General features: G+C 46.8%; 1 protein-coding gene across 7 annotated transcripts; it reads left to right on the top strand.

Annotated features, from left to right (window-relative positions):
• Positions 1-2,745: 2,745 nt before the first annotated feature.
• On the top strand, positions 2,746-12,197 carry FTSJ1 (FtsJ RNA 2'-O-methyltransferase 1). Of its 7 annotated transcripts, none has more exons than XM_080652735.1 (13): positions 2,746-3,134; positions 4,527-4,671; positions 4,947-5,016; positions 5,117-5,210; positions 5,564-5,642; positions 7,122-7,174; positions 7,260-7,313; positions 7,400-7,502; positions 7,605-7,688; positions 8,833-8,930; positions 9,022-9,219; positions 9,439-9,480; positions 11,696-12,197. In XM_080652735.1, exons 2-12 carry the CDS (start codon positions 4,551-4,553, stop codon positions 9,469-9,471), a joined length of 987 nt encoding a protein of 328 aa, XP_080508861.1. In that variant the 5' UTR covers positions 2,746-3,134; positions 4,527-4,550; the 3' UTR covers positions 9,472-9,480; positions 11,696-12,197. The 7 variants fall into 7 exon arrangements, with proteins under 7 accessions (XP_080508861.1, XP_080508859.1, XP_080508863.1 ...); XM_080652733.1 differs by having other exon boundaries at positions 2,765-3,134; positions 8,827-8,930; XM_080652734.1 differs by having other exon boundaries at positions 2,773-3,001; positions 8,827-8,930.
• The last annotated feature ends 223 nt before the right edge of the window (positions 12,198-12,420 follow it).

Below are 12,420 nucleotides of genomic sequence, written 5' to 3'. Positions count from 1 at the left end.
CATCGATGAGAGAGAAACATCGATCAGCTGCCTCCTGCACACTCCCCACTGGGGATGTGCCCGCAACCAAGATACATGCCCTTGACCGGAATCGAACCGGGGACCCTTTAGTCCGCAGGCCGACGCTCTATCCACTGAGCCAAACCGGTTTCGGCACACCCCACCTTATTATTCTTCATAGCTTTTATACCACCTGATATAACATTAGATACTTACATATTTAATAGTATGTTTAGCCCTGGCTGGTTGCTCAGCGGTTAGAACATGGGTTTGATTCCTGGTCAAGGGCACCTACCTCAGGTTGCAGACCCAATCCAACCCCTAGTCAGGGCACATGTGGGAGGCAACCAATTGATGTGTCTCTCTCATGTGGATGTTTCTTTCTATCTGCAGGTGAGGATTTTTTTTAATGGTATATTTATATTTAGTACAGTTATTTTAGTAAATGTATATAGATACTAGCATATTTATGCTGTGCATGTATTTTACATATACACTATACAGAATGCATAAATATATGCTATTATATATTTTCTTATATTTACATATAGTAGCATATTTATACTTATGTTTGATTAATAATATGTAACTTATATACTAGTAAATATTATATGTCACTATATTTCTATATAATCACATATATATTAAATAGCATATATGTTTATATACCTAATATATATATTTGAGTACAAGTGGTCCTCAAATAACATTCTTTTGTTCAATGTTGCTTTGTTATACCATCGATGAGGGGAAAGAAGTCAATTCTCATTGGGGCCATTATGTGGCATTCACATGTTCTCCCCATGTCTGCATGGGTTTTCTCCAGGACTACAGTGTCCTCACGCATCCCAAAGATATGCACATTAGGTGAACTGGCATGTCTACATTGTCCCAAAGTGAATTAGTGTGGGTGTGTATGTGAGTGCATCCTGTCCAGGGTTGGGTCCTACCTTCCACCCTGAGCTATGGAGATAGACTCTAACCACCATGACCCTGAACTGGAATAAGTGGGTTAGAAAATAAATATCTTATTTGTTTTTATTAATCTTTCTTTTTTATTATTATTATTGATCTTTCTTAAATGTATGGATAGCTCACATTTATTTCAATGTTTAGTATTACAAGTGTTTGGGGTCTTTGTTTTAGAAGTTTGGTCTTTATTTTAGGAATTGATTTTTTGCTGTAGAAACTTAATTCTTGTTATATCAATTAGCCTATGGTAAAATTGGTTTGTTCATTATATGTCATTTCACTTAAAGTCCCAGTTTCCAAAAACATATTTACAATGTTAAGGGAGGACTTACTATACACCCTCCCTTGTCTCCGTTTCCTCATCTATAAATTGGGGATAATTACAGTAAGTTGCTCATATGGTTGTTGTAAGGATTAAAATGAGTTTAAGGAAAGGATTCAGCGCTGCACTGGAACCTACTTGTACAGATTGTTTGATCAATTTTCAGGAATTTTGTGAACTGGTTGTTAAACACAGCTGCCATTAAAAACAAAACGATATAAACTTACAATTAAATAAATTATATATTTGTAAAGATAATAAATACTCAAAACTCACTTTCTTATTTTCCTACATTTCACTATTCTCTATGCTCTTGGGTTTAGTTACCCCTATTTTAACTTTAAGATAAAAATATTATACAATGGTGCACTTCAGTGTTCCGTGACAACATATCAGTAACTTGAAATCTAGCAAGATGACAGTTGTGTAAACCATGGACATTGGCAAATGTTTGAAATCAGGGCTTCCTCCCTCTCTCCCCTCAAATAGTTGGTTGTTAACCATTTACCAGCACACCATTGAGAGCACTTAGAATAGTGCCTGGTACATGGTAAACTGTATAATAAATGCTTCCATTATATTTGCCTTTGCACTGGTGGGGATGTATAGGGTTGGATTTTGTTTGTTTGTTTTTATGGGTCGCAGTTAAAAATGCTTGAAGAACACAGAATTACCCAAGGCCAGTGTGTAGTTACGCCCTAGGCCTGTAACTTCTTTAGTGCAAGGTTTTAAGCCAGCCCTGTCCACTATTCTTGTGCATCTCGATTAACACATCTTTGAAATATCAGAAGTAATACCCTCCAAAGGGGGTATTAGCCATCAAGAGAAGATATAATCTTAACTATCCTGTAATCCAATCCCTGCCTTGCTTTCTCCAATTTTCCATGTAAGCTTTCGCCTTCATTTCAAATGCATAAAAGCAGCTGCAAAACTGTTATCCTCGGGAACGTTTGAGATCTTGCTCCCCAGCATATGCTGTCAGTTTGGCTCAAATAAACTCTTCGAAAATCCTCCACCGGTCTAGGCGTTTCTTTTGTGGAGAGGTGTTTAGTCTTCCCGATAACTCTGTGAAATCTGTAGTACTTATTTCCCCATTTCACAGGTGGAGAAACTGAAGCTCTAAAATGGGCAGCATCACGTTGAGGAAGTGAAATGCAAAGATGCTGCGGAGCGAGCTAGGGCACTTGAACGCACATTCCCTCCTCTCCCGCCTACCACCCAGCCTAATTTCACTTCGCAGCACTCCTAAAATGAATGGGCGCTGTCGTGGTTCGTTGCATTTTGGGAAATGTAGTCCACACACCGCCCACTGAGAAGGAAGGAGCGGTGGGGAGAAAACCGATCTTAGCCTTGGGACAAAAGAACAAAGGCAGTTTTTGTCCCCTGTGACGTTTCCACCACGCATGCGCCAGTTCAGCAGCTTTGGTCATGCCCTTTGCATGCTGGGAACCGCAGTCCTCCCGTCCAGCTACGTCGACACAAGGTGACGGGACACGCGCTGTAAGTTCGGGTCGGTCCGGACCTCGCGGGAGCCTCCGCATTCCACGATGACAGGATTGCCCCGCTGCAGCAGCCCGCAGGCGTGCGCGATCGGCATTCAGAGCAACTGAGAACAGAAACTGAAGCACTAAGATTCCTCACCGGTTTGACTCGGGGTCTGGCGGACCGGACTCTTGCGTCCCACACCTCCCCACTTGGAAAGCTACGGTAGGCCCTGGGGCACGGAGTGCAGTTGAGGCACGACTGCACTGTCCCGCCAGCGAGGGAAGGAGAGAAGTTCGCCCTCGTCGCTGCAGCTAGTAGTCTGGCCGGCTGACACCGGGGAGGCTGCAGACCCCAGGTTTGCGAGTAGAAGGGGACTACTATATCGCGGGGTGGGCTGGGGGAGTCAGGGGTCCAGATATCAGTGGATCCGCCTTGAGGGAGGATCTGAAGGCCCCAGTAGGGACATGGTCTTTGAGTTAATATAGAGGAGGGAACAGTGGTGTAACCAGAGGGCTGTTAATTGGGGAAGGCATGAGTGTACGGAGCTCTGGTGGGGCTGTGATGGAGGGATCAATAGGGGCTAATGGTCGACATGTTCGTGGGGGCCAATGAGGGTGTGGTCATTGATTAATGAGATGGTGGTAGAGTGAGCAACTAGAAGGTAATGGAAGGCAAATGGGGGTGTGATCCCTGAGGGATTGATGGAGGTATGACTTCTACAGGTTAATGAAGAGTGCTGGGCATAGTAATTGAAAAGATAATGGTGAGGCTATGCAGGGAATAATAGAGACCAGTGGGGGTCATGATCAAGGAACTAAAGGAAGCAGTGATCAAGAAAAGGAAATGTGTTGTAGTCAAAGGCTTTTAATGGGTGATCATGGCATGATCATTGAGGAATTAATGGTAATTGAGCAAAGAAAGGGTAATAGTAAGGTGCTGGGAGGTGATCATCAAGTAATTATTGGGGGGCAAAATGTGCAGTGAGGGGAGAATGGGAAACTGATCATCCAGGATTAACATTAGTGTGTGGTAATGAAGGAATTACAAGGTACAAATGGTGTGATCTATGAGAGATCAATTGGAGGGCTGAATTAATGGGGACTGATAAATCATAGCAATTGAGAGCTTAATGGGAACTAATAGGCCATGATCCTCCAGGCATTAATGGGTGTTGATAACAATGTAGTAATAAAGGAATTACTGGGGACCTAATCATTTCAGGGATTAATAAAAAGTTGGTAGGGAGAGAGATATTAAGGGGGTGGGGAGTACAATGAGATAGTATTAAGGGGGATGAAACAAGGGATTAATGAGGGACTAATAGGGCTATATTAATCTAGGGGCAATGAGGACATCTGGGGAGACACTGAGATATTAATGGGGATAAGGTGGGCAGAGAAGGGTTGATAGAGTCTTGGGGTGTAATATGTGGAGTGTGGGTGACAAGAGTGGAGGTTGACAGGATCAGTAATGATTCATCTATGAGATAAGTTTGGGGTTTGGGGGATCAGTGTGGTGAGTGATGGGTTCTGTGGGGGTGAGTGGTGGAGCCTAGGTTCAGTCTGGAGTTCTTCAGGCTCTGTGAGGTCAGTGGGATCGGTGACTGGGTTCCAGTCTTCTGATCTGCTGAGTGAGCTGTCACGTGGGCCAGATGAGCCCAGTGTGATTTTTCACTGACCCACAGAGACAGGTGGTGGTCCACTCACCCAGTTACTGATACAGGATGGCATCAACTTACTGTTGGCAGGTCCCTAGGCAAACAGTGTGCAAGATGGGACGGACATCGAAGGACAAGCGGGATGTCTACTACCGCCTGGCCAAGGAGAATGGCTGGCGTGCCCGCAGTGCCTTCAAGCTGCTACAACTCAATGAGGAATTCCGACTCTTTCAAGGTCCTCACCTGGCAGGCAAATCACTGGGGGATGGGGCAGGCACAGGGAACAGGCAAATGAACTAGGTCTGCAGAGCGATCTGTGGTGGGTGGGCTAACTTGAAGGGTCTGTGAGGCAGGGGCCAAGCAGGAAGGTGTGCACATACTCAAGAAGTCTTGGGCCCCTGGGCAAAAGATAGATGTGGGAGCTCCCCAGGGGAGAGGGATGAATTTTGCAGGATCCCCAGGTTGGAGCAGTAGGTGCATCTGACACTACACCTTCCTATGTGTGCTCAGGTGTGACACGGGCAGTTGACCTGTGTGCAGCCCCGGGCAGCTGGAGCCAGGTGCTGAGCCAGAAGATTGGGTGAGTGTGGAGTCCCAGATGGGGGGTTCCTGGAGGGCAGGCTAGGTGGTGGGCGGGCCAGGAGTGAAAACTGGGCTGACATGGGTCGTGTTGTCCACAGGAGTCCACAGGGGTCTGGCCATGTGGTGGCTGTGGACCTTCAAGCTATGGCTCCACTACCAGGTGTGTTACAGATCCAGGGGGACATCACCCAGGTAAGAGCATGGCTGAGGGTGTGGGAGGTGTTTCCTGGGTGAAGATCCTCTCACCTGGGGGCTACAGAAAGTGGAAGAGACAGAGAAACAGACTGAGAGAGACAGAAATAAAGTAACCGAGAGAACCAGAGAGAGTGTGACAGGGAAGCAGAGAAACAGAGCCAGCAGGCTGTCATCCCAGAGAGATGGCAAAAAATTATGGGACTGTGTCCTCAGAGACCGAGTGTGGTCTTAGGCAAAGCATGAGCATTTGTCTGACTCTGGACCTATGGGTTAGGGCCATGGACAGGTGGGGTCAGATGGCCACAGCATGCGGGGACCTTGGGGCTACTCATCCGCCCTCTCTTCCATAGCTGTCCACTGCCAAGGAGATCATCCGGCACTTTGAGGGCTGCCCCGCGGACCTAGTGGTGTGTGACGGGGCTCCCGATGGTAAACACGGGTTGGGAGACCAGGTGGGGGGGTCCCATGTGTGTCTTTCTGTATCTCCCATTTTGTTGGCTTCTTTCACCAAGTCAACTCCCTGCCTCTCCTCCTCTGTCAGCTGTTTCCCACATCTGGCAACTTCTCCCTACCCTGCTGCCTGCTCTCTGCCTCTGTCTTCTCCCTCCTACCACTTCAGTTTTGTCTGTTGTCCACCTTTCCCTCCTTTCCTATCTTGTCTTGCTTCTCTCTGCAGCTCTCCAATCTATCTTACAGCCCATTCATTTCTGTCATTCAGTCAGTCATCCATTCAACACACATTTACTGAGCACCTATTGTGTGTTGGGCACTGTTCTACATGTTGGGAAAACATTTGTGAATAAAACTCCACTAATCTCTGACCTCATAGAACTGGTGGTCTAGTGGGAGCAGATGGAAAAGAAACATGATTGAGTTCTGTGGCATCTCAAAAGGTGATAAGCACCATGGGGAAATCAATGAAAAGGGGAAGGAGGGAGTACCTATTGGAATATTAAATGAAGTGGATAGGGAAGGTCTCACAAAGACCTAAAGGTGAGAGAGTGGGCCAGAGGCATGCCTGGGAGGAAGAACAATCCAGGCCAAAGGACCAGGCTGTGCAAAGGCCCTGAGGTGGGAGGGTGCTTGGTGTGTGTGAACACCCGTGTGGAGATCAGTGTGGTTGGATCAGAGTGAGGAGGGTGGTAGGAGGTGAGGTCATGAGGTGACAGAAGGACAGATCCTTGTGTGGATCCTTATGGGTCACAGTAAGAACTTTGACTTTTTCACTGAAATGAGAACTCAGAGAAAACCATGAGAGGGTTACGAGCAGTGGAGGGCCATGCCTGTCTCTGGGTTGTGACAGGATCCCCCTGGCTGCTGTGAGCAGTGTGAGGGGCGAGGATGTAAGCCGGGGGTGGGGGGGGGCCTGGGGAGGAGGAGGCCATTGCAGTAATCCAGGTGAGTGATGACAGTAGTGATGAGAAGAGGGTCCGTTCAGGAGATCTTTTGAAAGTAGGGCTGACAGGATTTGCAAATGGCTTGAATATGGGTGTGAGGAGAGAATGGAGCTTGTCAAAGGTAATGAAGGTTTTTGGTCTGAACAACTGGCAGGGTCAGATGAGACAGGGAAGATGGTGAGAGGAACAGGTTTGGGCAGGAAGGGCAGGAGTTTGGTTTTGGACAGCTCAAGTCTGAGATGTCAACTCTGATTTGAGTCTGGAGTTTAAGAATCTGAACTGGAGGTAAAAATGATGATAAAGAAAATTGCAGATAAGGTTGTTTTGAGAATTAAAATGAGCTCCTAGGGGTTAGGAGCTCAGAATGTGCATCTCGTTGAAAGGTATTAATTTGCATGCAGAACCTTAGCAATAAGAGAGCCTGGGAAATGTTTTTAGCCTTCTAACCTCTCTGGGACAAGAAGATAGCTAGAACTGGATGGCCCCCCTAATGCCGTTCCTCTTGCCGCAGTAACTGGCCTCCATGATGTTGATGAGTATATGCAGGCCCAGCTTCTCCTAGCCGTGAGTAACCCTGGCTGCCCTTGCCTCAGTTTGGCCCCCTCCTGGCTATCTCTGCCTCAGCCTTAGCTATCTGCCCTGTCCACAGGCTCTGAACATTGCTACACACGTCTTGAAGCCCGGGGGCTGCTTTGTAGCCAAGGTAAGCCTTGGGAAACCTAGTGGGGGACAGAGATGGGTCCCTGAGGGTCGCCCTCATGCCTCCATCTCTGCCTCTCCACCCTGCAGATCTTCCGAGGCCGGGATGTGACACTGATCTACAGCCAGCTACGTGTCTTCTTTTCCAACGTGCTCTGTGCCAAGCCTAGGAGCAGCCGGAACTCCAGCATCGGTCAGTGGGGTGGAAGGGCTGGGCAGTCAATGCCATCTCAGGGACATGTCCTGCCCCGAGGTGGAGATGACAATCGCCCCTCACTCTACTTTTCACCCACAGAGGCCTTCGCTGTCTGTCAGGGTTATGACCCCCCTGAGGGCTTCCTGCCAGACCTGACCAAACCCCTGCTGGACCACTCTTACGGTGAGAGCCTCGTGCTTGTCCCTGGGGAGACTGCCCCCTTGTGGAATTTATGTTTCAGGAAGACTCTCAGCCTCACTCCCTGGTAGAGACTCTGTTCCTAATGGGAATTCTGTCCCTAGAGACTCAGCCCCACCCTCTGGTGGAAATCCCACCACCACCACCATCTGGATATTATATCCCAGGAGGATCTTCAGCCCAGTCCTCTAGTGATAACTACCCTTGGACCTGGTGAAATTCTGTCCCAGGAAGGTCTGAGCTCTGCCCCAGTTGAGACACCCGCCTAAGGAGATTATAGCCTAAGAAGATTCGGTCACACCCCCATGTGGAAACCCTACCCATGTGGGAATTTTGCCCCATGAGGTTCTTACGCCTGGCCCTTTTTTTAGAGAGAGAGGCAGGGAGAGGGATACAGAGATAGAAACATCGATGAGAGAGAAATATCGATCGGCTGCCTCCTGCTCGCCGCCTACTGGGGATGTGCCTGCAACCCGGGGATGTGCCCTGACCAGGAATTGAACCGTGACCTCCTGGTTCATGGTTGATGCTCAACCACTGAGCCACACCAGCTGGGCTCACCTGGCTCTTAATGGGAAAGGGCACAGAGCCTGCTCATGTAGCAAGCATGATTGAGTGAGACAAGGTTCAGGCTGTATATGATAGAAAGGCAGATAGACATGAAAGTACAGTGTGGAGCCCTAACCAGTTTGGCTCAGTGGATAGAGCATCAGCCTGCAGACTGAGGGGTCCCAGGTTCGATTCCGGTCAAGGACATGTACCTTGGTTGCAGGCACATCCCCGGTAGGGGGTGTGCAGGAGGCAGCTGATCGATGTTTCTCTCTCATCGATGTTTCTAACTCTCTAACCCTCTCCCTTCCTCTATGTAAAAAATCAATAAAATATATTTTTTTAAAAGAAAGTACAGTGTGGAAAAAAGCAGTGGGGCTGATATTTTAGAAGGGGTGATCATGGAGGGCCTCCCTGAGAAAGTGATCTGAACCAAATAAAGGATTTCCGGTGGAGGAGTGTGAGAGTAGCTGGTGGATAAATGGGGAGGCCTCGGTACCCATGCTGCAGCCCAATTCATGACTGATCCCAGGCACCCCAGCCTTGTCCTGTCTTATTTCTCCCTGCTTGTCAGATCCAGATCTCAACCAATTAGATGGACCCACCCGCATCATTGTGCCATTTGTAGCCTGTGGGGACCTGAGCTCCTATGATTCGGACCGCAGTTACCCACTGGACGTGAGTGCCCAACTGACAGTAAGCAGATGGAAGGAGGGTGCTCTCCTAGGTTCCCAGATCCTCACCATCTTCCTGCTGTGTGTCCTTGCAGCTGGAGGATGGCTCAGAGTACAAGTACACGCCACCCACGCAGCCCCCCATCTCACCGCCATACCAGGAAGCCTGCACGTTGAAGAAGAAGGGGCGGCTGGCCAAGGAGATGCGCTCCCAGGACTGCCCCATCAACACAGTGGACACATTGCCCCAGTCCCTGGCTGTCCCACAGCGCCACACCCTGATGGCCTCTGAGGTCTGGAAACATGTGGCCCAGGGCACTACTGTGCCCTTTCTCTGGGCCCATAGTGACCCCTCCCAGTACTCCTCTTTCTGCCCCCAAATCATGTGGCTTCCGGGGTCAAAATTCTCTTCCCTGCCTCCCAATAGCTGTAAAAATCAATGGGTAAAACCAACTATAGTGAATGGAAAAGCTTAGCCAAGCATCTGACACTCTTTTCTTTTTCTTGAGTAGGTGGAAGACAGTGGAATGAACTGTTCACTTTAACACATCAAGGTAAATCTGCCTTTTTATCTAAGAGTTTGAGTAAAGGACACCTTTAAGAAAAAGATCAGTAAAATTTCACCTTTGACATTTTTACATCAACTGATAAGATTTCATTCAGCAAACCTTTACTAAGCATCTGAAATGGTATGTCAGGAACTGCTTTAAGCATTTTACATATTACATATTGAGGCATTCGGTAAACATTTATTAAACCTGTACTGTGTGCTGGGCATTGTTCTAGGTTTGGAGGTAGAGTGGGGAAAACGGAAATACCATGGCCCTGGTAGAGCTTCTAGTTTGGGGAAGAGGTAATAAATAAAACGGTCTGAATGCCGGAGTTGCCCTCCACACATATATACACACGTATAGCTTGCATTTCACTATGTATTTATATAGCTTGCATTGTAACATAATGTGTTTTATATAGACATATCTATAATAATAAAAGCATAATATGCTAATTAGACCAGACGACCTTCCGGACAAAGCCGGGGCTGTGAGGGAGATCATGGAGTATGGAGTGCCAGAGGGAAGCCCATGCCGGCATCCGGGGGAAGGAAGGCCTACTCTTGCACAAATTTCGTGCATCGGGCCTCTAGTATTTTATATATAATATGTAAAAGTAATATTGGCCCGGTCGATGTTGCTCAGTGGTTGAGCATTGGCCCCTGAACCAGGAAGTCACAATTAGATTCCCAGTCAGGGCACATGCCCAGGTTTTGGGCTAGATCCCCAGTAGGGGGCATGCAGGAGGCAGCCGATCAATGAGTCTCTCTCATTGATGTTTCTATCTCTCTCTCTCCCTCTACCTTCCTCTCTGAAATCAATAAAAAAACATATTTTTTAAATATTGGATATGAAAAAAGTTTAAAGCAGGGTAAAGAGAATCAGAAATTCTGGGGGTGCCAATGTGCACTTTCTAAAAGTGTTGGCATGGCCGAAACCGGTTTGGCTCAGTGGATAGAGCGTCGGCCTAAGGACTGAAGGGTCCCGGGTTCGATTCCAGTCAAGGGCATGTACCTTGGTTGCGGGCACATCCCCAGTGGGAGGTGTGCAGGAGGCAGCTGATCGATGTTTCTCTCTCATCGATGTTTCTAGCTCTCTATCCCTCTCCCTTCCTCTCTGTAAAATATCAATAAAATATTTTAAAAAATAAATGAAAGTGTTGGCATGGAAGGCCTCACTGAGGTAACGTTTGAGCAGAGACCTGAAGGAGATGAGGGAGGGAATCCATGTATCTATCTAGGGAGAGCATTCCAGGGAGAGGAAATAGCAAATGCAATGGCCCTGAGGTGGAACTGTGCCTGGTATGCAAGGGAGCAGTGAGGGGCCAGTTTACCTGTAGCAGAGTGGACTAAACCTGTCAGCGCCGGAGTTTCTCATCCTGAGGCCCTCAAGTTAAGGGACATCCCTTTCTGACAATGGCTTATAAATAAGTACTAAAATTTCCTAGTTGGCACTATTTGTAGGACCCCAGGACTAGAAACAGTGCAAACATCCATCAACTGAAGAATAGATTGTTAGCCTGGCCAGGTTTGGCTCAGTGGTTGAGCATCGACGCAGGAACCAAAAGGTCACTGGTTTGATTCCCAGTCAAGGCATATGCCTGGGTTTCGGGCTCCATCCCCAATAGGGGCCATGCAGAAGGCAGCCAATCAATGAGTCTCTCTCATCACTGATATTTCTATCTCTCCCTCTCTGAAATCAATAAAAATAAAAAATAAAAAGAATGGTTTATTAAATCATGGTTTATTCACGGCAGAGCATTATTGGCAATGAGAATGAACATCCTAAAATTATATGAAATAAGACCCTATTATTACTCATTAAACGAAACTTATATGTGTTTTATGCATTTTTCTGTATGTCACTGTTTGTAATAAAAGTAGGGAGGAGTCCTAGCTGGTTTGGCTCAGTGGGTAGAGCGTCAGCCTGCAGACTGAAGTGTCCCAGGCTGGATTCCCATCAAGGACACATGCCTGGGTTGTGGGCTCAACCCCCAGTAGGGGGCGTGCAAGAGGCAGCCAATCAATGATTCTCATTGATGTTTCTGTCTCTCCCTCTCTGAAATCAATAAAAACATATTTTAAAAATAAAATAATAATAAAATAAAAGTAGGGAGGAAACTTAACAAAAATGTTAATAGCCGGGTGAACAATGATTAAGTAGAAGAAAATGAGGAAATGCGTTTTTGTTTAAAACTTTTTCTTTAACCTTTTAATAGCTGGCAGTCTGCGACAACTTGGAAGCTGTTTGCTGTCAGGAGAGCCAGAACTTGTGTTAATGAACTTGTTTTTCAAATATCTCGTCACTGGGTCCTGAACACAAGCTTCGAGTGGGAACCTGCAATGACCACCAGGAACACAGCCAGGAAAGAAACATCATGGAATGTTCGTTTGAACTACAGAAAGGGTTCTTGACTGAGATCTTGCCTCTTCTCTGAATCTTCCCAGGGGTATCCATTAATTTGATGGAGGAAAATAGTACATCTTTATTTTCACTAATATGACTAAAATTTAGCTATATTCCCAAATTTGAATTTCTAGCAGTAAATCATGGTTATAAAAGCAGTGCCTGCAACTTTCCTGCCAAACCAAATCAAATCAGTTCATTTTTATAGTAGGGTTGTACGGGCATCATGAAATATTGTTCACATTCGTCACTAATTGGAATCATGGGATATCTTATAATTTGATTTATTAATAAAAATGCCATCTATTATTACATCCCAATGTTGTTTCATTTTAATATAGACGGCAGCCCTGGCCAGCGTGTACAGTGGTTAGCGTTGACCCAAGCACCACAGGGGCATGTACCTGGGTTGCAGGTTCACTCCCCACCCCCAGTTGGGGTGCCTGTGGGAGGCAGCCAGTTGATGTTTCTCTCTCACATTGATCTCTCTTGGCAACTTTCAAATACACAATACCATATTATTTTTTTAATATGTTT

Source organism: Plecotus auritus (genome assembly GCF_963455305.1).
Source record: "Plecotus auritus genome assembly, chromosome: X".
In the NCBI taxonomy this organism is placed as follows: Eukaryota; Metazoa; Chordata; class Mammalia; order Chiroptera; family Vespertilionidae; genus Plecotus; species Plecotus auritus.
Note: the sequence above shows the minus strand (reverse complement) of the source record. Positions and strands in the feature narration are given on the sequence as shown.

What these genes read in the sequence shown, in the direction of transcription:
- FTSJ1 (XM_080652733.1), top strand. Translation starts at nt 4,551, where the DNA reads ATGGGACGGACATCGAAGGACAAGCGGGATGTCTACTACCGCCTGGCC. An exon ending in CAGCCGGAACTCCAGCATCG is followed by an intron (nt 7,503 to 7,604) that starts GTCAGTGGGGTG and finishes TTTCACCCACAG; the next exon opens with AGGCCTTCGCTGTCTGTCAG. An exon ending in CCTGCTGGACCACTCTTACG is followed by an intron (nt 7,689 to 8,826) that starts GTGAGAGCCTCG and finishes CCTGCTTGTCAG; the next exon opens with ATCCAGATCTCAACCAATTA.